This window comes from Salmo trutta, chromosome 14 (assembly GCF_901001165.1).
Source record: "Salmo trutta chromosome 14, fSalTru1.1, whole genome shotgun sequence".
Taxonomy (NCBI): Eukaryota; Metazoa; Chordata; class Actinopteri; order Salmoniformes; family Salmonidae; genus Salmo; species Salmo trutta.
In genome coordinates this window covers 35918365-35941322 of record NC_042970.1, presented here as the reverse complement: position 1 = coordinate 35941322, position 22958 = coordinate 35918365, and the positions used below count along the sequence as shown (strand labels likewise).

Here is a 22958-nt window from a genome sequence, read left to right as displayed (position 1 = left end):
ATGATATGTGTAACTATGACCTACACATTTGAGTTACTCTATTGAATGAATAGAACGGACCTAAGACTGAACTGGTCCGGTGAGTGTTAGTTAGTGATCCAGTAATCAAGTCCATGTATCCTTTATCGTATCGCTGCTCATTATGGCTTACTTTCAATGTGCTGTACTATTATCAACACACCACCTGAGCCTTGGCTTGGGACTGGGAGTAGACACCTACTTTCATTATCACAGATACTCAGCTATGTGCTGGATTCTGCCCACCCGGATATCTGATCCCCCCACCCCCCCCCCCCCCCCCCCCCCCCCCGGTAGACCACCAGGCATTCCACTGAGAACAAAAGGAAATGACAACGAGAAGAGAGTCCTCTTTCACATTCAGATTCCGCTTGAATGGCTTGTGGATGAAGAGAACAGGGAGTGTGGCGGACCGTCGGTGCTACCCCACACTTCCTTGTTGTGATTTTCTTCAACATTCCCACTGGTGAGATGTGGTCCTTCTCTAGAGTCTAGAGTCACCTTGAGTCAAAGCATTGGCATTAAATTGCATAAAATTGACCCTGCGCACATGGATGTTAAATGAGTGTGTTTGTGTGTTCATGAACTGTATGTGTAGCTCCGAACTATAGCTTGTAAAATCCTTGTTGTTTTTGTTTGTCTCACCCTACAGAGATCTATTGTAAGCTCTGTCCCAATGAGTGAAGTCACAAGCACAGACAACGTAAAGATCAGAAGAGAGTTGTCAGTTTGCGAGATGGGTTGCCAGATTGAGAATCTATCGCTAGTTTGAGATGGCTCATCAAACATGAGCATGACTGAAGCCCAAACATACAAAACAACAATAAAATAGAAAAATGCATAGTAATACACAAGAATATACAATCTGATGAAATATGAATGCATACATGTTTTCTTTTGGAAAATCATACAATAGAAGAAAAAAGGTCAAATGTCACTGGAAATTATTTTCAAAGGCATGTGTGGCAAATGGATTCCACAATAAGAGTTTGGTTGTTGCAGATGTCGTTTCGTCATTGCCCTTGCACGTATCCTAGCCCTTAAGGAAAGTGGGGGAGTGCATTTCCTATAGACCACCGCTCGAAGCTGCTGCCACTCCGTTTAGCATTTCCTTGTGTTTCTGTTTGTTTGGAGACAGCGTTGTAAAGTCACATAACGGTCAGTCTTATGGTTGGCACAGTGATCTCTCGTGACCCTTGTCCCAACTCAGTGACATTTAGTGCTTGTTTTTCTCTCTCTTCTCTTATTTCCCGGACTACATGTCCCGCCTGTTCCTATAGAAAGGGCCCGTTTCACCGTGGAGTGTCAGAGTAGGTTCGATACATATGCAGCCTTTACTTATCTGTCTATCTAGAGCAAAGAGGGAATTATTATGGGTATACAGTATGTATGTGTATGTGTATATGTATGTGTATGTGTGTATATTTGTAAATGTATGGGGGGGCGGTAGTGTAACAGCAAAGGTGAATGTTACGTCTTGGCAAAGACCCTTGTTACAGGATGGGCTGCTCATGTAGGGAGATGACTTGGTGTGCTAGGACATGGAGTGTTGGTCTGTCTGAGGGTGGTGGAGCAGGAGGTGTTGTGTATGGGTCAGAGTGCATCACTATGTCTCTCACTGGGCTCTCCCAGTCGCCCCTTTCTGGGACCCCCCTGCTGCCACTGCAGCCTCCCCCCAAGGCTCCCCATCGCTGTCCGCCCCTCTCTCCCTATCCTCATCCCCCCATTCATCCTCCTCATCTTCCTCCTCCAGGCTCTTCTCCTCCTCTCTCTCTCTCTTGATGGCCTGGGTGGCGGGGGGGGGCGGCGGCAGAGGCGCTGTCCCCAGAGTCGCTGCTGTCCTCAAAGGCTTCAGGGTTCTCCAGCATCTCCCTGATCAGAGGAGGCATGGGGCCTGGGATCTCCATCTTCAAAGTGATGGCCCTCTCCGCACCTACAGTACACACAGAGAGAGAGAGACAGAGACATGCGTAAACATGAGTTTACATTCACATTTACATTTGAGCCATTTAGCAGACTCCCCCAGAGCAACTTACAATCAGTTAGTTATTAATTGTTAATTATTTGGGGCTCTATGTCTCTATCAATACTGATTGAAAGCTGGAGTCTGAGGCTCTACCTTACATGCATGTTGATCTATGTGTCAGGATGTGTTAAGGCTATAGCCTATGCTATGAATAGAGATCTAGGCTGTGCCGTGTCTCTGTTCTGTACTGTGTACTACATCCCTATCTGTACTGACCCTTGGTGCTGATGCCCCTGAGGTCAGTGACCTTCATCAACATACGGGGGAACAAATGGGGCTTGTTGGGGCGTCTGCGGCGGGCGTAGATCTTTAGGGCCTCCAGGAGGGGCTCCTGCAGCTTGTCCACCTTCTGGGGCTCCTCCAAGTCCATACGGTCTGAGGGAGAGAGCCAACACACAGGGTCAGGAAGGGGGGTGGGCAATGATAAAGGGTGAGGAAGAGTAAGCAGCCAATGACATAGGGTCAGGGGGGAAAAAAAGACGGGAACAAAAAGAGAAGAGGAGAGAGTGCTTAGTATATTGAGACAAACACACATGCGCGTGTACACACACACACACACACACACACACACATACACAGTCACACACACACACACAGTCACGCACACACACACAGTCACACAAACACACACATGAACACAAACAATAACAGCCAATGCTGCAGTACCTCCACAGATGAGGCAGATGGCGCTGAGGAGGCCGGTCTCTGTGTCGTCCATCTCCAGAGGCAGCAGCTGGCCAGCAAAGGCAAACACCAGTTCTGTGAGCGGGCCGAAGCCTGCGTTGTGCATCTGGGTCCGGTTCAGGGTCAGCCCATCTGAGAAGGTCATTGTGTCCTGCTCCGGAGTGTAGCGAGTGCAGATCCTCAGCATCTGAGAGTGAGGAGAGGAGAAGATAGAGAGGTTAGGGGAATAACGACAACAAGGATGATGAAAAGGGAGGACGAAGAAGAGGAGGTAGTGTAAAGTGTAGGGAGTGACAGAAGATGGAGGACAGTGACATATGGATTGTGAAATGTGTGTGTATAGTGTGTTGAGGGAAAGCGAAATATGGATAGAGCATTGTAAGGGAGAGAGAGGAGTGGATAGATTGTAGTGAGGGAGAGGAGGGTGAAGGTGGAGGGAGAGATGAGTGAAGGTGGAGGGAGACATGAGTGTGCACTGTAAAGAGCAGTGAGGGAGAGAGGAGTACAGACAGAGTGGAGGTGGGGAGAAAGAGGTGTTTAGGTACCAGTATGTCCAGACAGGCTGATTTGAGGAGTGTGATCTGGTCAGCGATGGTGAGGGTGGTGAAGCCTGGCAGGCGCTTGGCAAACTCCACTATCTTGATGATGCACTTGGTGGAAAGTTCACTGAACTTATCCCACAGCCCCAGATCCAACTGTACACGATGGTCTGCACTGGAGTTCTGGAACACAGGAGAGACACAGAGAGAGAGGGCTGAGATTCGTGTGTGCGTGTGTGTGCGTGTGCGTGTGTGTGTGTACTTGACTCACTGTAGTGTATTTGCCCAGCTGGACGAGTGAGGGGAAGGTGTCTTTGTGGGCCTTGCTGACTTTGTTGACTAGCTCCTCCAATTCTCCACTGAGCTCATAGCTCTCCGGCAACACCACCTCCTCCTTCACATCCTTCTTCTTCTTGTTCCTGTCATTACGCACCGCTGCATGGGGGACAAGGCAGCAGGTAGCCTGGTGGTTAGAGAGTTGGGCCAGTAACCGAAAGGTTGCTAGTTTGAATCCACGAGCCGGCAAGGTGAAAAAACTTCCGATGTGCCCTTGAGCATGGCACTTAACTCTAATTGCTTCAGGGTTGCCGTTGATAATGGCTGGCCGTGACCCTACTCTTTGAGACAACACTTTTCCAACTCACGCATGCCTATTAATACACTCTTGAACATATGTGACAAATAAAAGCACCCAGTAAATTGTTATTAAAACGAAGGAGGGAGAGAAGATGAGTGAAAGGGAAAGTGATAGATTGGTGGTACTTGCTGTCGTCTAATAGAGCAACGCTTCCCTCGTTCCTTCCTCTCAGGGCGGCCATATTGTGATTTCAGTGCTTCCCCAGTACAGACATGAACTGAACTGAGATCCCTTTCCAAAACACTCTTTGCCACACAATCACTGTCACACGCTCTCTGTATTCAAACCATCTCTGATCCCCTCACACCTTTACACTTGAGAACAGCATACCCAGAAGGTATAGGCAAAACTGGTTGTAAATGTCATCTTTCTGAGGCCCTGACACTCACCTTCTTTGGACATGCCGACCTCAAAGCACTTCTGCAGCCGGCAGTACTGACAGCGGTTACGTGTCACCTTGTTGATCTGACAGTTCTTGTCTCGGTGGCAGGTATACACCATGTTCTTCTGAATACTGCGCCGGAAGAATCCCTGAAAGAAAGAGAGAGAGAGAGACACCGAGAGATACAGAGAAAGTATGAGAAACCGAGAGACCAAGAGAGAGTAAAAGAGAGAGAAATCAGCCATTAAAACATTGTTTCCGGGAGCATAGATCTCTCACTCCATAGCCACATGCCTTTGTGGTATTTGAGCCCATGCCTTTGTCCTTAGATAAAGATTCCACCAGAGGGCAGCACAGGCATCTTTTCATCCTCTAACATCAGAATAGTGATGAACTGCATGGAAACAATTATGGTAGACTCTCTGTGTGCCCCTGTCTGACTGTTCATGGCTTGTTTGTTTGTGTATGCATGTTCTGTATATATCATGTATTTGCTTGGGTTACACATCCTGTCTGTACATATTGACTGAGTCTCTTTGTGTGTCTCACCTTGCAGCCCTCACATGAGCTGACCCCATAGTGGTATCCAGAGGACTTGTCCTGGCACACGAAGCAGGGCTTGTAGATTCGGGGAGGAGGGGGTGGAGAGGGTGAACTGGGCACCATCTCCTCAGAGCTGGTGCTCTGGGTCTCTACTGCTGCTCAGATAGAGGGAAAGTTAGAGAGAGAGAGTAAGAAAGAGATTGTTTATTTCACTTTTGTTTATTATCTATTTCACTTGCTTTGGCAATGTAGACATATGTTTTCCATGCCAATAATGCACTTTGAATGTAGTTGAATTGAGAGCGAGAGAGAGTGAGAGAGAGAGAGAGAGAGAGAAAGAGAGAGAGCGAGAGAGAGAGAGAGAGAGAGAGGAGAGAGAGAGAGAGAGAGAGAGAGAGAGAGAGAAAGAGAGAAAGAAAGAGAGAAAGAGAGAGAGAGAGAGAAAGAGCGAGAGAGAGCGAGAGAGAGTAGGGGGCAATAAAGACAGACTGTAACTTACTGCACATTTCAGTATTGCAGCTAATAGGTATACTGCATGTCAGAGGATTAACGCAATTCTTTCTGAAGCCCCCAAACATCTTTGAAGGTACGTTTCAAGTACAATACACGACTGGGGTTCAATGGGACCCACGGTGTTGTTCCCTAAATAAGTTAAGCTGATATATAAATATGGTGTAACTGATAAAGGCAGACTTGTCAACAAACAAGCCCAACCCCCCTCTAGCCCAGCCTTTCAGCTCTACCCAGGAGGGCAGCTCAAAGGCAAACATTTTAAGAGATGGGGGGGGGTTTGTTCAGCGCTGATTGACATTGGAGAGAGAGAGAAAGAGAGAGATCGAAAGAGGGAAAAGAGACACAATTAGCTGATGACCAGATGGCTATGCTGATAAAATGCTGATTGGCAGATGAGATTTGATTGCCGTCTCCACTTCTGGGGAGTGGGGGGAGGAGCATACCTCTGACTGTCTGACTCACTGACAGCTGAATGGTGTGTGTGTGTGTGTGTGTGTGTGTGTGTGTGTGTGTGTGTGTGTGTGTGTGTGTGTGTGTGTGTGTGTGTGTGTGTGTGTGTGTGTGTGTGTGTGTGTGTGTGAGTGTGTCTTTTTTAAATTGAATGCCTGTCCAACCCGACATGCTTGTATACCTCTAGCCACATTTGAACAAACAGACTGAAGGTGTTTATGAGACTGCTGTCTCCCTCTGTCCCTCCCTTCTGTCTCGCAGGGGGAAAATGGCACACAATATAACACCATTTGCTGTCCCACAAGCAGTCATTTAACTGCTACCAATGAAAACCCTCAAAATAAACAACGTCAAATACACACACACACACACACACACACACACACACACACACACACACACACACACACACACACACACACAGAGAGAGAGAGAGAGAAACATTTATACACAGAGACAACACGACATGGATGAAGCCCAGATGAGTGAAACCTTGGTCCATGTCTAAAAGGGAAAACGTCTTCATTCTGTATTCACCTTCATTCTAAGAGTGCAGTCCTTCTCTTTTTCATCACTGACCATTTCAGGTCTATGCACCATCTAGCTACTAAACATAACTACAAATGCACTGTGTTTATCCTGACTTCACACACACAACAAACAGCAGACATTTGCATAGACACACACACATTCATTTAATAAATGGTCAAACAAGCACATATACCCATATATTTAGCCACATTCACCGACCAAGCCCCCAAAGCAATCCCCTCTAACATGCCTTTCAACTTTCACCTTCAGTCACCCCAACTTCACCTCCCCATGCCCATTCCCAAACCCCCCTGTTTTTCTCTTGTTTCCTGGCCCTAAATTCCTCAGCGCAGGCTGGCCAGGGTTTAATAGAGGACCAGGCTCGTAAGCTGGCCTATAAAGGCTGTGTCGGGGCTGGGAAGGAGGCCCCCGGCCAGGCCAACCGCCTCTTTATTGGGATCCAGTCACCTTGGACAGCCATTCACACCACCAGCTGGACCCTCGCATCCCTTCCCCGTAAAAAAAGACAAAAAAAAACAAAAATGGAGGGGTTGAAAATCCAAAAGCCACGCACAGCCCCCCTCCTAGCTGCCATCTTCAATGGATAGAACAGTTCTGGCCCAAATGTGGACGTCTACATACCCCCACCTCCCCCCACCCTTCCTCCTCCTCTACCCCCCTCCAGCCCCCTCTCTCTCACACTAGGGCCTGCGTTTAACAAGAGAGGCCAGACTTCAAAAATAGTAGAAAAGGGCATAAAGGAATAATCTATTAAAAGAAGAGTGGGACAAATGAAGAGAGAAATAGAGGGGGAGAAAGAGAAAGACATGAGAGTTAGAGGACAGAGTGCTCCCAGTGGCTAGAGAGGTGGAATAAAACTCTGACCCTTTAGCTTTGACCTTGACTGATGAGATGTTTTGTAAGACCACCACTACCATTAGTACCAGCTACCAATAGCCTAACAGTCTACTACCACCACTACCATTAGTACCAGCTACCAATAGCCTAACAGTCTACTACCACCACTACCATTAGTACCAGCTACCAATAGCCTAACAGTCTACTACCACCACTACCATTAGTACCAGCTACCAATAGCCTAACAGTCTACTACCACCACTACCATTAGTACTAGCTACCAATAGCCTAACAGTATACTACCACCACTACCATTAGTACCAGCTACCAATAGCCTAACAGTCTACTACCACCACTACCATTAGTACCAGCTACCAATAGCCTAACAGTCTACTACCACCACTACCATTAGTACTAGCTACCAATAGCCTAACAGTCTACTACCACCACTACCATTAGTACTAGCTACCAATAGCCTAACAGTCTATTACCCCCACTACCATTAGTACTAGCTACCAATAGCCTAACAGTATACTACCACCACTACCATTAGTACTAGCTACCAATAGCCTAAGTCTACTACCACCACTATCATTAGTACTAGCTACCAATAGCCTAACAGTCTACTACCACCACTACCATTAGTACCAGCTACCAATAGCCTAACAGTATACTACCACCACTACCATTAGTACTAGCTACCAATAGCCTAACAGTCTATTACCACCACTAACATTAGTAAATCAAATCAAATCAAATTGTATTAGTCACATGCGCCAAATACAACAGACCTTACAGTGAAATGCTTACTACGAGCCCCTAACCAACAGTGCAGTTTCAAAAAATACGGATAAGAATAAGAGATAAAAGTAACAAGTAATTAAAGAGGAGCAGTAAAAATAACAATATATACAGGGGGTGTCGGTACAGAGTCAATGTGCGGGGGCACCGGTTAGCTGAGGTAGTATGTACATGTAGGTAGAGTTATTAAAGTGACTATGCATAGATGACAACAGAGAGTGGCAGTGGTGTGGAGAGGGGAAGGGAAGGGGGGGGGACATTTTACTTGATGTTCAGGAGTCTTATGGCTTGGGGGTAGAAGCTGTTTAGAAGCCTCTTGGACCTAGACTTGGTGCTCCTGTACCGCTTGCCATGTGGTAGCAGAGAGAACAGTCTATGACTAGGGTGGCTGGAGTCTTTGACAATTTTCAGGGCCTTCTTCTGACACCACCTGGTATAGAGGTCCTAGATGGAAGGAAGCTTGGCCCCAGTGATGTACTGGGCTGTTCACACTACCCTCTGTAGTGCCTTGCGGTCGGAGGCCGAGCAGTTGCCATACCAGGCAGTGATGCAACCAGTCAGGATGCTCTCGATGGTGCAACTGTAGAACCTTTTGAGGATCTGAGGACCCATGCCAAATCTTTTCAGTCTCCTGAGGGGGAATAGGTTTTGTCATGCCCTCTTCACGACTGTCTTGGTGTGCTTGGACCATGTTAGTTTGTTGGTGATGTGGACACCAAGGAACTTGAAACTCTCAACCTGCTCCACTGCAGCCCCGTCGATGAGAATGGGGGCGTGCTCGGTCCTCTTTTTCCTGTAGTCCACAATCATCTCCTTTGTCTTGATCACATTGAGGGAGAGGTTGTTGTCCTGGCACCACACGGCCAGGTCTCTGACCTCCTCCCTAAAGGCTACCTCGTTGTTGTAGGTGATCAGGCCTACCACTGTTGTGTCATCGGCAAATGTAATGATGGTGTTGGAGTCGTGCCTGGCCGTGCAGTCATGAGTGAACAGGGAGTACAGGAGGGGGCTGAGCTCACACCCCCGAGGGGCCCCCTTGTTGAGGATCAGCGTGTCGGATGTGTTGTTACCAACCTTTACCACCTGGTGGCGGCCCGTCAGGATGTCCAGGATCCAGTTGCAGAGGGAGGTGTTTAGTCCCAGGGTCCTTAGCTTAGTAATGAGCTTTGAGGGCACTATGGTGTTGAACGCTCAGCTGTAGTCAATAAATAGCATTCTCACATAGGTGTTCCTTCTGTCCAGGTGGGAAAGGGCAGTGTGGAGTGCAATAGAGACTGCATCATCTGTGGATCTGTTGGGGCGGTATGCAAATTGGAGTGGGTCTAGGGTTTCTGGGATGATGGTGTTGATGTGAGCCATGACCAGCCTTTCAAAGCACTTCATGGCTACAGACGTGAGTGCTACGGGTCGGTAGTCATTTAGGCAGGTTCCCTTAGTGTTCTTGGGCACAGGGACTACGGTGGTCTGCTTGAAACATGTTGGTATTACAGACTCAGAAAGGGAGAGGTTGAAAATGTCAGTGAAGACACTTGCCAGTTGGTCAGCGCATGCTCGGAGTACACGTCCTGGTAATCCGTCTGGACCTACGGCCTTGTGAATGTTGTCCTGTTTAAAGGTCTTACTCACATTGGCTGCGGTGAGCGTGATCACACAGTCTTCCGGTATAGCTGGTGCTCTCGTGCATGTTTCAGTGTTATTTGCCTTGAAGCGAGCATAGAAGTAGTTTAGCTCGTCGGGTATGCTCGTGTCACTGGGCAGCTCTCAGCTGTGCTTCCCTTTGTAGTGTGTAATGGTTTGCAGGCCCTGCCACATCCGACGAGCGTCAGAGCCGGTGTAGTATGACTCGATCTTAGTCCTGTATTGACGCTTTGCCTGTTTGATGGTTCGTCGGAGGGCATAGCGGGATTTCTTATAAGCTTCTGGGTTAGAGTCCCGCTCCTTGAAAGCGGCAGCTCTGTTTAAACGGCAGCTCTGTTTAAACTACTGGCACACTGCTCGGACACCCATGCATACCCAAAAAGGCATGCCACAAGAGGTCTCTTCACATTCCCTAAGTCCAGAACAGACTATGGGAGGCGCACAGTACTACATAGAGCCATGACTACATGGAACTCTATTCCACATCAAGTAAGTCATACCAGCAGTAGAATTTGATTAAAAAACTGATAGAAATAGACCTTACGGAACAGCGGGGACTGTGAAGCAACACAAACATAGGCACAGACACATGCATACACACACGCGATAACATGCACACTATACACACACGTACGCATGGATTTTGTGTTGTAGTTATGTGGTAGTAGAGGAGGGGCCTGAGGGCACACACTTGATGTGTTGTGAAATCTGTTGTGCATGTATTGTAATGTGTGTAAGGGTGGCAGGGAAGTCAGGCGCAGGAGATCGAACTTGGTATAAAACGGAGCAGTTTAATAAGTGCTCAAAACTCCGAAAACCAACATATACAAAAATAATACAAGTGGGTACAAAACCTGTCGCACACTAGAACATATCTTGCACAATGTTTACAAACAAACAATCACCGACAAGAACAATGAGGGGGAACAGAGGGTTAAATACACAACATGTAATTGATGGGATTGGAACCAGGTGTGATACAAGACAAGACAAAACCAAAGGAAAATGAAAAGAGGATCAGCGATGGCTAGAAGGTCGGCCACTTCGAACGCCGCCCGAACAAGGAGAGGGACCAACTTCGGCGGAAGTCGTGACAATGTGTTTAAAATTTTAGAACTGCCTTAATTTTGCTGGACCCCAGGAAGAGTAGCTGCTGTCTTGGCAGTAGCTAATGGGGATCCATAATAAATACAAATACAAATACCATTAGTACTAGCTACCAATAGTGTAACAGTCTACTACCACCACTACCATTAGTACCAGCCACCAATAGCCTAACAGTCTACTACCACCACTACCATTAGTACCAGCTACCAATAGTGTAACAGTCTACTACCACCACTACCATTAGTACTAGCTACCAATAGCCTAACAGTCTATTACCACCACTACCATTAGTAAAAGCTACCAATAGCCTAACAGTCTACTACCACCACTACCATTAGTAAAAGCTACCAATAGCCTAACAGTCTACTACCACCACTACCAATACCATTAGTACTAGCTACCAATAAGCTACGAGTCTACCACTAACATTAGTACTACTACTAGACCAATAGCCTAAAACCACTGCCAATACCACTACCACCATCGGTAGCTCAACATCTTACTACAACCAATAGCCTACATTGGGATGCTACCACTACTTCAACTGTTGCTCCTATGGTCACAGGATCCACAGCCACTGTTGCTTTTACGGCTGGTGATTAGAGTCAGAACTTTCTCGTGACCAGCAATCCCGACCAGGAATACAGTGAGGGAAAAAAGTATTTGATCCCCTGCTGATTTTGTACGTTTGCCCACCGACAAAGAAATGATGAGTCTATCATTTTAATGGTAGGTTTATTTGAACAGTGAGAGACAGAAAAATAACAACAAAATCCAGAAAAACGAATATCAAAAATGTTATAAATTGATTTGCATTTTAATGAGGGAAATAAGTATTTGACTCCCTCTCAATCAGAAAGATTTCTGGCTCCCAGGTGTCTTTTATACAGGTAACGAGCTGAGATTAGGAGCACACTCTTAAAGTGGACACCTGTCCACAGAAGCAATCAATCAATCAGATTCCAAACTCTCCACCATGGCCAAGACCAAAGAGCTCTCCAAGGATGTCAGGGACAAGATTGTAGACCTACACAAGGCTGGAATGGGCTACAAGACCATCGCCAAGCAGCTTGGTGAGAAGGTGACAACAGTTGGTGCGATTATTCGCAAATGGAAGAAACAAAAGAACTGTCAATCTCCCTCAGCCTGGGGCTCCATGCAAGATCTCACCTCGTGGAGTTGCAATGATCATGAGAACGGTGAGGAATCAGCCCAGAACTACACGGGAGGATCTTGTGAATGATCTCAAGGCAGCTGGGACCATAGTCACCAAGAAAACAATTGGTAACACACTACGCCGTGAAGGACTGAAATCCTGCAGTGCCCGCAAGGTCCCCCTGCTCAAGAAAGCACATATACATGCCCGTCTGAATTTTGCCAATGAACATCTGAATGATTCAGAGGACAACTGGGTGAAAGTGTTGTGGTCAGATGAGATCAAAATGGAGCTCTTTCGCATCAACTCAACTCGCCGTGTTTGGAGGAGGAGGAATGCTGCCTATGACCCCAAGAACACCGTCAAACATGGAGGTGGAAACATTATGCTTTGGGGGTGTTTTTCTGCTAAGGGGACAGGACAACTTCACTGCATCAAAGGGACGATGAAAGGGGCCATGTATCGTCAAATCTTGGGTGAGAACCTCCTTCCCTCAGCCAGGGCATTGAAAATGGGTCGTGGATGGGTATTCCAGCATGACAATGACCCAAAACACACGGCCAAAGCAACAAAGGAGTGGCTCAAGAAGAAGCACATTAAGGTCCTGGAGTGGCCTAGCCAGTCTCCAGACCTTAATCCCATAGAAAATCTGTGGAGGGAGCTGAAGGTTTGAGTTGCCAAACGTCAGCCTCAAAACCTTAATTACTTGGAGAAGATCTGCAAAGAGGAGTGGGACAAAATCCCTCCTGAGATGTGTGCAAACCTGGTGGCCAACTACAAGAAACGTCTGACCTCTGTGATTGCCAACAAGGGTTTTGCCACCAAGTACAAAGTCATGTTTTGCAGAGTGGTTAAATACTTATTTCCCTCATTAAAATGCAAATCAATTTATAACATTTTTTGACATGCGTTTTTCTGGATTTTTTTGTTGTTATTCTGTCTCTCACTGTTCAAATAAACCTACCATTATAATTATAGACTGATCATTACTTTGTCAGTGGGTAAATGTACAAAATCAGCAGGGGATCAAATACTTTTTTCCCTCACGGCCCTCGTTCACTATAACTGCTCTGATCAGTGTTACAGAAGACTGAGGTCGCTTAATTGTGATCGCATGTAGACATTCAAGTGAATATGTCTGAGCATTCCCAAATATAATCCTGGGCCCCAAATCCTTCTACCATGGCCTGAGACAGACAGAGACCCAGTCCCAGGATACGTCCAAAATGACTACCTTTTACCAGGGCCCATAGGGAATTAGAGCACTATATAGGGAATTAGAGTACTATATAAGGAATAGGGTACCTTTTGGGACACCCATGCTGTCAGTAGAGACAGGTAGTGGAGGTAGGAGTGGGTTGGTGCTGAGTGAGGGACACTGTAACCGGAGTGCTATTTTCTGTTTATGTAGTAACACTACAATGAAAGAAAGGCCCAGAAAAAAGGCTCCTATTGAAAAGGAGGAGCTGCATGTGGCGCCAGGGGAGAGGTAATGACTGACAATGTCTGACGCGAGGGGGGAGAGGTGGAGAGAGGGAGAGACAGAAAAGGGGGAGACGACAAAAGGACACAAGATAAAGGGAGAGAGGGAGACAGAGAAAAATGAAGGGGCATAGAAGGACATGAGTGAGGGAAAATGGGAGAACACAGAGAAATAGATTGGGACAATCCCAGCTCCACCTGGCTGGAAGAGACCGAGAGAGAGGGGGCCTGGATCTGTCAGGATCTGTCATCACCCTGAACTGAGCCCAGCCTCGGTGCCTCAGCCAGAAAAAACGCCCCTCTCTCTCTCCTTCTGTCTCTTTCTTCACCCACGGCTTACCTCACAGCGTGTCACTACATCAATCAGCATCCATAGGACTACCCCTAAACAAGCAATTAGACCAGCTCCACCCCTCACAACTCCCTCCATCTCACTTTATCCCTCTCTCTCTCCCACCTCCCTCTCTCCATCCTTGTTTATCCCTCTACCTTCCTTCTTCCACCTTTTCACTTTGTGCAAAAGTGGGTCTGTGTCTACCCTGGTGCTTTAGTTAGCTGCAGTTTGCTCTCTCTCTCTCTCTCTCTCTCTCTCTCGCGCTTTCACCTTCTTTCTCTCCCTCTTCCTTTCATTCTCTATCGCTCCCTCTTTCTTTCTCTCTGCTTCTCCTTCAGTGCGTCTCCTCAGCTCTACACATCTCTCTCTTGCTCTCTCTCGCACTCCCCCTCTCTTTCAATTCAATTCAAGGGCTTTATTGGCATGGGAAACACATGTTAACATCGCCAAAGCAAGTGAAGTAGATAATAAACAAAAGTGAAATAAACAATAAACAATAAAAAAATGAACAGTGAACATTACAGTCACAGAAGTTCCAAAATAATAAAGACATTTCAAATGTCATATTACGTCTATATACAGTGTTTTAACGATGTACAAATAATTAAAGTACAAAAGGGGAAATAAATAAACATAAATATGGGTTGTATTTACAATGGTGTTTGTTCTTCACTGGTTGCCCTTTTCTTGTGGCAACAGGTCACAAATCTTGCTGATGTGATGGCACACTGTGGTATTTCACCCAATAGATATGGGAGTTTATCAAAATTGGGTTTGTTTTCAAATTATTTGTGGATCTGTGTAATCTGAGGGAAATATGTATCTCTAATATGGTCATACATTTGGCAGGAGGTTAGGAAGTGCAGCTCAGTTTCCACTTCATTTTGTGTGCACATAACCTGTCTTCTCTTGAGAGCCAGGTCTGCCTACGGCGGCCTTTCTCAATAGCAAGGCTATGCTCACTGAGTCTGTACATAGTCAAAGTATTCCTTAAGTTCGGGTCAGTCACAGTGGTCAGGTATTCTGCCACTGTGTACTCTCTGTTTAGGACCAAATAGCATTTGAGTTTTCTCTATTTTTTGTTAGTTCTTTCCAATGTGTCAAGTAATTATCTTTTTGTTTTCTCATGATTTGGTTGGGTCTAATTGTCTTTCTCTCCTTCTTGCTTTCTCACTCTCTCGCTCCCTCTTTCTCTCTCTCTGCTTCTCCTTCAGTGTGTCTCAGCTCGACACATCACTGTTTAGAAAACAAAAGCTCCTGTGAAACCTGAGGCCTTCCTTATCAGCCCCCAGAAGCCTGGGACTCAATTAGCATGACAATCCCCATCCTGAGTGCCGTGTGTCAGCCTAGTCTCTGAGGAGGGGTGACGGTGGGTGTGGGTGGAGGGGCAGGTACAGCAGAGCCATCACAATTCCGTATCATTTTACTCCTAATCCCCTCTGTCTCTGCATGGCTTCTTTATGCACGGGAGGGAGCGAGTCTTCATAATCCCCCCTTGTCACTTATACATGCACCACTTTCTACCATCGGTTGGCCTTCACACACTCCCCCATCTATCCCCCTCTTTCTCTCTGTCTGTCTTTCAACCATGCAGCATAGGCCTGTCTTAACTCGCTCTACCTATGCTAGCTATTACAGCTGGGGCTTGAGTCTGACATACACTGAGGCCATGTACATTTTTCACCTAATTACAGAGCTTTCTTGACTTTTGAGACTTATTAGATGTCTGAATGAACCTCAATGTAGATACAAGCTTGTCAGTTACATAATGATTTTTTTTTTGTCAGTGTAGGCAATAGCCTACGTTAGTACAGTTTGCTTGCTACAACAGCCGGACCGTGAAGAAGCTTAAGTCAAGACCTTATGCAAACCTTTCACCCATATGTCATATATGTCACATGGATCCTAGCGGTGAGAAATGCATTTTCATATCCAGCGCGCGCCCACCCACACGGTGTAGCGTGTTGAATGTATGCTGTGATGAAGGGCTCCTTTCATTCGCTGTGGGCGACAGAGTAGGGCGCATTGCCTGAGGGGCAGTTCAGACGTCTCAGGGGTGGGCTTCAGCCAGTCCTGGTGGGCTTCAGCCAGCCTGGTGGGCTTCAGCCAGTCCTGGTGGGCTTCAGCCAGCCTGGTGGGTTTGACAGACCCTTTCCATGGGATGTTACTATGGGAGTACCCTGGGATTTTGTCTATGTTTATCTTCCCTTGTATTTTCATTTTATTTACTAGGCAAGACAGTTAAGAACAAATTCTTGTTTTACAATGACGGCTTACCCCGGCCAAACCACCCCCTAACCCGGACGACGCTGGGCCAATTGTGCGGCGCCCTATGGGACTCCCGATACAGCCCGGGATCGAACCAGTGTTTGTAGTAACGCCTTAGACCGCTGCGCCACTTAGGACCCATGAGTAGTGTTCCTGACCCAGGTATCTGACAAGGAAAAACTCCATGCCCTAGTGATACCTGGCAATAACGTAATAGTAATTTTTTCCTTTTCTAGTTCTAATGATCGATATGAGATGGCGTTTTATAGAGATGAGTTTCTGCACAAACTTCAGTTGTGCCAACATAATGGAATCTCGATAGATGACTGTAGGCGCTCCGTTTTAAATTGGACGTGCTCCAATCTACAGGACGGCGCTATCAGGTCTCCAAAGACTCATTTGGTTTGTAAATTTCCTTTTACATAACTTCTCGCCTCACAAAATGTTCTGGAGCCTGCTGTGGAATGTGTGTGCGTGTGAATGTGTGTGAGTGTAGGCTGGTTTCAGCGTATGAACATGTTGGAATGTGTGTGGCGGTTTTCAGTGTGACTTTCAGTGTGACTTTCAGTGTGACTTTCAGTGTGAAATAGGGGATCAACACATGCAGTATGTGGGAACAACACACAAGTACACCACCTTAAGCCTGATCTGAGGGAGAAAATGGAGACTACGTTAACCCATCCTGTATATACCAACAAACAGGAAAACAATTCCCTTGCGTGTCTTCAAACCCACATGCTCCACCATGACCACTCACTCTTTGAAATGAGCATGCTGTGGGCAAATGTGTGAACTGATTTAATGGTTCATTCTAGAGTTGTATCTGTACACTGGTGTTGAACATACTAGTTCTCTATAACAGATAACCAATAAGGATTTTTTTATTTATTTAACCAGGCAAGTCGTTTAAGAACAAATTCTTATTCACCATGACGGCCTACCCAGGCCTAACCCCGACAACGCTGGGCCAATTGTGCACCATCCTATGGGACTCCCAATCACGGCCAGATGTCATACAGCTTGGATTTGAACCAGGGACTGTAGTGATGCCTCTTGCACTGAGATGCAGTGCCTTAGACCGCTGCTCCACTTAGGAGCCCCAAATAGGCCAGGAGAGGATATGCTGAGTGCGTGTATGTGTTAGCACGGTGGTGGGGGGGGGGGGGGGTCGAAGAGATTTCAGTCTAAAATGTGGAGCAATGGCACATCCTTTAGTCAGCTGTCTTAAGTTCAATACCTACACCCCCCATCCTCCCTCACCTCCCTTCCCCCTCCCCGGCCTGTCCCATATCCCTCCCTCCCTCTCTCCCCCTTCTGCCTTCCTGCTCTGTTGGGAGGAGGAGTCCTTCCTGTCATTGGCAGCTTCTTTGAAAGGAAAGCCTGTGATAAAACCAGTCTACCGTCCAGGAGATGGCTCCATAAAAACAGCAACACCAAACGCACAGGCAAGAGGAGGTCACACGCACAAACACATGAGCACACACCAGCTCATGCATGCACACACAATCCGAGAAGAATTATCACACCCTTACTAGAAGGACACACAGCCGTGGACTATACGGCAAACAAACACACACATACACACAGATAATTATGAGAGTAATGCTGCAAGTTCACCTACAGATGTAGGATCTTAATTTGATCACCCTGTTGTAGGGAACTTTCAGGAAATGTACAACTTGTAGTGTATTTGAGGTTTAAAAAGGCTTCTGAAGTTTGTAATTTCCACTTTGAAATGTCAGACTTGAAATTTCAGACTTGACCCCTACAAAAATATACATTAATTAAAATCCACATAATACTTAATATTTCCTGTTGCTGCAGGGTTATTTCCCTACTGTAGCAGCTTGGCTCAAATGAAGATCCTACATCTGTACTGACTTTTGTATATGTTCACTCTATTTAATACAACTGCAGTGTTTTATGCAGTATTTACTCCCATATGTTTTTCTCCTAACAGAGATGGACAGGAAGGCAGGGTTTCTCTGTGAGGGGGGGGGGTTCTTTTTAGGGACGGTTGTTAAATCAGGATTGCCCCTCACATTCACCTCACATTGCATACAAAGCAGCCTTTCTTCTTTACAACACCTCATAAAGCTACCTTTTTATTTCACCCCTTTTTTTGGATGAAACGGAGTCAACATTTGGCCACCCCTCATCTCCCCTACTCACCAACTACCCCTACTTTCCGAACAACACTTTCCTGTCAGATGACCAACACTATGCTTCAAACAGCCATGCCATCCTAATCCTTGATGAACAACAACACTGAGACAAAAACACACATAGACCTGCACACACACACACCCAAATGTTTCAATTGTTTCCGAACATCCAACCATTGAAGTCAATGTGTTGTGGCCATGGATGGGAAAGACTGTTATGACACAATGAAGAGGGGAATTACAGAGTCAGAGACAAGCTAGAACAAGACTAGACGGTAAAGACTATTCATTACAACAGGTGAGGCACTACAGTGCTGCCTGGCTGCTTCCTCATGCTACAGTAACTGCTTTTCAATAACTCGACCAAGCTAATCCCATTACTTTTAAGATTGTTTGAGTCACACTGAAATTGGGAAACAATTTGTCATTGCTGTCAAGAACCACTAATCCTAGTGCAATACAAGTGGTTCAGTCACCACAATTACTAAAGCACTCATCTGACTGAGTGAGGTTTGAGTGTCTAAACCACCTAGCTACAAATCCCACAAGGCATTTCAACTACTTTTGCGTTAGCAATTTAAGACCAGGATTGTCAACCAGTAAATCAACATATCAATCATCAATATATCAATCAACTAATCAGTCACTCGAAATCAATCCCTTTTGTGTGGTCGGCCAGCTTAGCACATCTGAGCAGGCCTCAGTTAATTACTCAAACAGCAACTCAAACATACACAGTAGCTAAAGCTTGGCACAGGTTATTTTTGTCTGAAGAGTAACAATCAGTTGACTAGCTACTTACTGGTGTTCTGCTCAGCATTGCCCTCCCACAGGAAGACAGGATCCCCACTTCCTCTGGGGTTGGATCCCAGACGTCGATACACACACACTCCCAGAGACAGACAGACAGACAGACAGACAGACAGACAGACAGACAGACAGACAGACCATACACTAACACACACAGGTAGTCCTGAGGTGTCACGTCACGCCATTTACAACCATTCTGTGTCTGTCTGGGAGAAACCATAGAGAGGTGCCTGACAACAGTCCAACAGTGTACAAAATATAGTGTGCCAGTCAAGAGTGTGCAAGGCTGTCATCAAGGCGAAGGGAGGCTGCTGTGAAGAATCTCAAATATAAAATATATTTTGATTTGTTGAACACTTTTTTTTGCTTACTACATGATTCCATATGTGTTGTTTCACAGGTTTGATGTCGTCACTATTATTCTACAATGTAGAAAATAGTAAAAATAAAGACAAGCCCTTGAATGAGTAGGTGTGTCCAAGCTTTTGACTGGTACTGTATAATGTAGAAAATCTTTATATCATGTAAATGAGTGGTTCTCTGACTTTGGAAAACAATTACAGACTAATACAAAGGGTTGACTGGAACCTTCTCCCACTGGACCTGGCCCAATGGCACTATGACAAAGCCAGCCCAGAGAAGTCCCAGGACACTGTGTAGGACGTATAGGAGCGGACGCACCATGGACAACCAATATTATTTACTGTGTTCCCTTGCCCACTGAAGACAAGCTATAAAATGCTATTACTGAATTCCATCAGGGGCCTGTGAAATCTGTGTAGGCACAAACAGGGAAAGCCGTCTGAGCACCGAGACAGACACACAAAAGCACACACACCACAGACGCAAATACGCACGCCGTCTATGGGATGTATTCTCTCTCACTCTCCCTCTAAACCCTCTCAGCTACCATCTACCTGACATATAGTATTTCACTCTGTCTCCCTAGCCTTGTTTTAGACAGATTTAATCAAACTGGCCCAAGTATGTTTGTGTAAATTCTTACTTTACAACCTGCTGCCTTTGTGCATACATGTCTTATTATGGAAACTAAAAACATAAACCTGTGAGTGTCAAGGTATTTGCCATTTTTATTTGACCATGAAAAAGGTACATTTATGCTAATGTTTTACTCTACATACTGCAATGTAGATTTCATCCTACATCTCCAATTTCTCTTAGAGAAATATTCTCACTTTACAGTTAATCTGTAACCATATTGTTTAATCCTGAAGGCACAGCATTTAAGACAAACTAACATTTAATCCTATTTCACCTGAGCTCCCTAACATAGTCATGACACGTATAATGTGGTCATATGACCTTCAAGGTGGTAGTGAATAAGACATCAAGGGCAGAGAGGAGAGAAGCAGAGAGAGACAGGGGATTCGTGTTATCGCTCCCAGAGAAGACACGCTGGCGTATTCTCTGATGAAAGGACGAAACCCCCTGAATACAGAAGAAGGGATGGAATTGTAAGGGGTAAATCTTAATCCCTAATCAAACCCCCATTCATCCCTCTCTTCTTGCTGCCCCGTCCCTGCAGGCAGTCTAATCTCTTAATTGAGCCTTTTGTAATTATAATTGAATAATTAAAGGCCTTCATTAAAGGCAAACAAATGATGTTGACGTATTCTGACAAGACACAAGATCTGAGGGACACTGTATGCATGATTCAGTGAGACGGACACATATATACAGCAGCACACTCATAAGAATTCAAAATAATGGCATGTATAGTCCTTGTTTGGTGTTGCTTTCATTACTGTACAATACCATTTCTACTTTTTTCAATAGTGTTTAAAATGATGCCTTTCTCTTTCTTTATTAGGAAGCCCACCAGTGTGCAAAGAGGGACACCCGCACACTGATCCTGACTTTGGCCTGTCTGTGCTCTCTCCATAACGCCTGACATTGAAACCAAGGGAGGCAGAGAGGTCCTGAACTAAAAACAACAGAAAACAGGAAAACTGGCCACCTGAATGCCTATCCCGGATTATGAGAATTTAGAGAAGTAACATGACCAAGCTCCACACTGTGACAGAGCCTATATTCCAATCTACCCCCTGGCGGATCCTTCACAGGTTGGCTGTGTTGTTGATACTAGTGCTGATGCGTTGTGTTCTAGGCCAAATGTTCTATTCTGCTGATGATATATGAGAAAGACCTACAGCCTTCAGAATATTTACCTTATCAAATTCGATAAAACACAATGCAGTGTGTCAAAGTAATAGAGCTGAATATGAGCTTGGGTTGTCTTTTTGTGAAAAAGTGATGGCCTCATTTGTTGTTGACAAGCCTGTCAATCTATCATTGACCTCCCTTCTGTCAATGCTAAACAATGACACACTGTAGTTCACCTTCCAAGGGCAAAAAAAACTCAAACATCAAACACACCAGCCTGGTCTCATAGACTAGACTTAACATAGTAATGTAAAAATTAGTATGACATGCTACGTTTGGTATGGCTATATAAGACAGAAGGTTACTTAAAGCTGTAATACGTACATTTTTGGTCGACGTGACCAAATTCATAGAAATGTGTGTTATAGATCACATTGAAAGCAAGTCTAAGAAGGAGTAAATATGTTCTATGTGTGCTATTTCTATACTTCCCATTCTTAAGTTTCCTTTTTGCATCTTTAACTTTTGGTTTTGTACACCAGCTTCAAACAGCTGAAAATACAATATTTTTGTTGATGGAAAATATATTTCACAGCGGTTTAGATGGTACAATAATTCTCTACACTATACTTGTTTGTTTTGTCACATAAACTGAAATTTGGCAAACAATTCGAATTTTAGCAACCAGGAAATGTCGGAGCATCTTTAAGGCAAAAAAGGAAAGTAGGGTGCATGGTATAATGCAAACGTCTAACAACCCAAAAGTTGCGTGTTCCAATCTCATCACGGACAACTTTGCACCGACGTACTACTTCTTTTAACCTGCTACTTTACAACTACTTAGCATGTTAGCTAACCCTTTAGCCTAACTCCTAACCTTAACCACTGGCGTAGTTAACGTTAGCCACCTAGTTAACATTAGTCAAAACAAATTGGAATAAAAAAAGATCATACAAAATGGATGATGGACATCCACAAGTTAATATATAGGCTACCGTACAGAACATAACATATCATACTAATTGGAGTGTCCAGTGATTTTCTTTTACTATGTTACGTCTACCCCTGTGTCCAGGTTGAACACACTCACAAAGACCCACTTCTTTGAGAATGTGAATGAGCTCTTACTGGTTATTATGCTATCCTACTACCTAAATTAGATTTTAGTCCGACCTTTCCATGTTTGGCAATGTAAGGGTGAGCCATTGCTAGCTCATCCGTCTGTTGGCAACAATGAGGGCAAACCAGTGTGAATAGAGTGGGTGAATTACGCCTCTTCGCGAGTTATTGTCTCTCGATGTTTACTGAGGTTATTGGGAACAGAGGATGGAAACAGAACACCGGTCTAAAGATGAACACTCAACACTCTAGATCCCTCTTTTCTCTCTCCCCCGCCCGGGGCCATCCACGCCTATCAAAGGACATTTCTGTGGTCTTTAGACCTATTCTGTTTTCTCCTTATCTTTGTCTCTTTCTCAAACTGCCTAACAACAGATACTATTTTGTGAAGGCAACCAATCGTTGTACGACCAGAGAAAAGTAGTTTATAAACGGAACTTAATTCACTTAAAGTGTTCGTGGAAAAATAAATCTCATTCTCTTCAATCAAAAAGTGTTGTGGTGGCCACTATGTACATTTGCGCAACAGAAACGTAATAATAAGGAGACTTTGGACAAGACATTACAGGCCCTAGACTGTTACCGAATAAAGAATGGCCCATAGTTTCGATGTTCAATACAACTATAGCAGTATTTTGTTGTCCTCCTGTCCCCTCAGAAGTTGGCGATTGTATTTAGCGAGTTGAGACCGGCTGTGGTCTCGCTCGTCCTGGCAGCTCATTCGTCTTCATTACGGGAAACACCTTAATGACAGCGCCTGAAACCCTGGTGTC

At 45.3% G+C, this 22958-nt stretch overlaps 1 protein-coding gene across 1 annotated transcript in view; it reads right to left on the bottom strand.

The window, feature by feature from the left end:
* Positions 1–647: 647 nt before the first annotated feature.
* LOC115207925 (retinoic acid receptor gamma-like) overlaps positions 648–22958 on the bottom strand; it is a 60401-nt gene continuing 38090 nt past the window's right edge. The window contains 8 exon segments of the mRNA XM_029775521.1: positions 648–1819; positions 1821–1951; positions 2261–2419; positions 2711–2915; positions 3274–3450; positions 3539–3702; positions 4294–4435; positions 4836–4984. Of these exon segments, the coding sequence (XP_029631381.1) occupies positions 1634–1819; positions 1821–1951; positions 2261–2419; positions 2711–2915; positions 3274–3450; positions 3539–3702; positions 4294–4435; positions 4836–4984 (1313 nt within the window). The 3' untranslated portion in view covers positions 648–1633.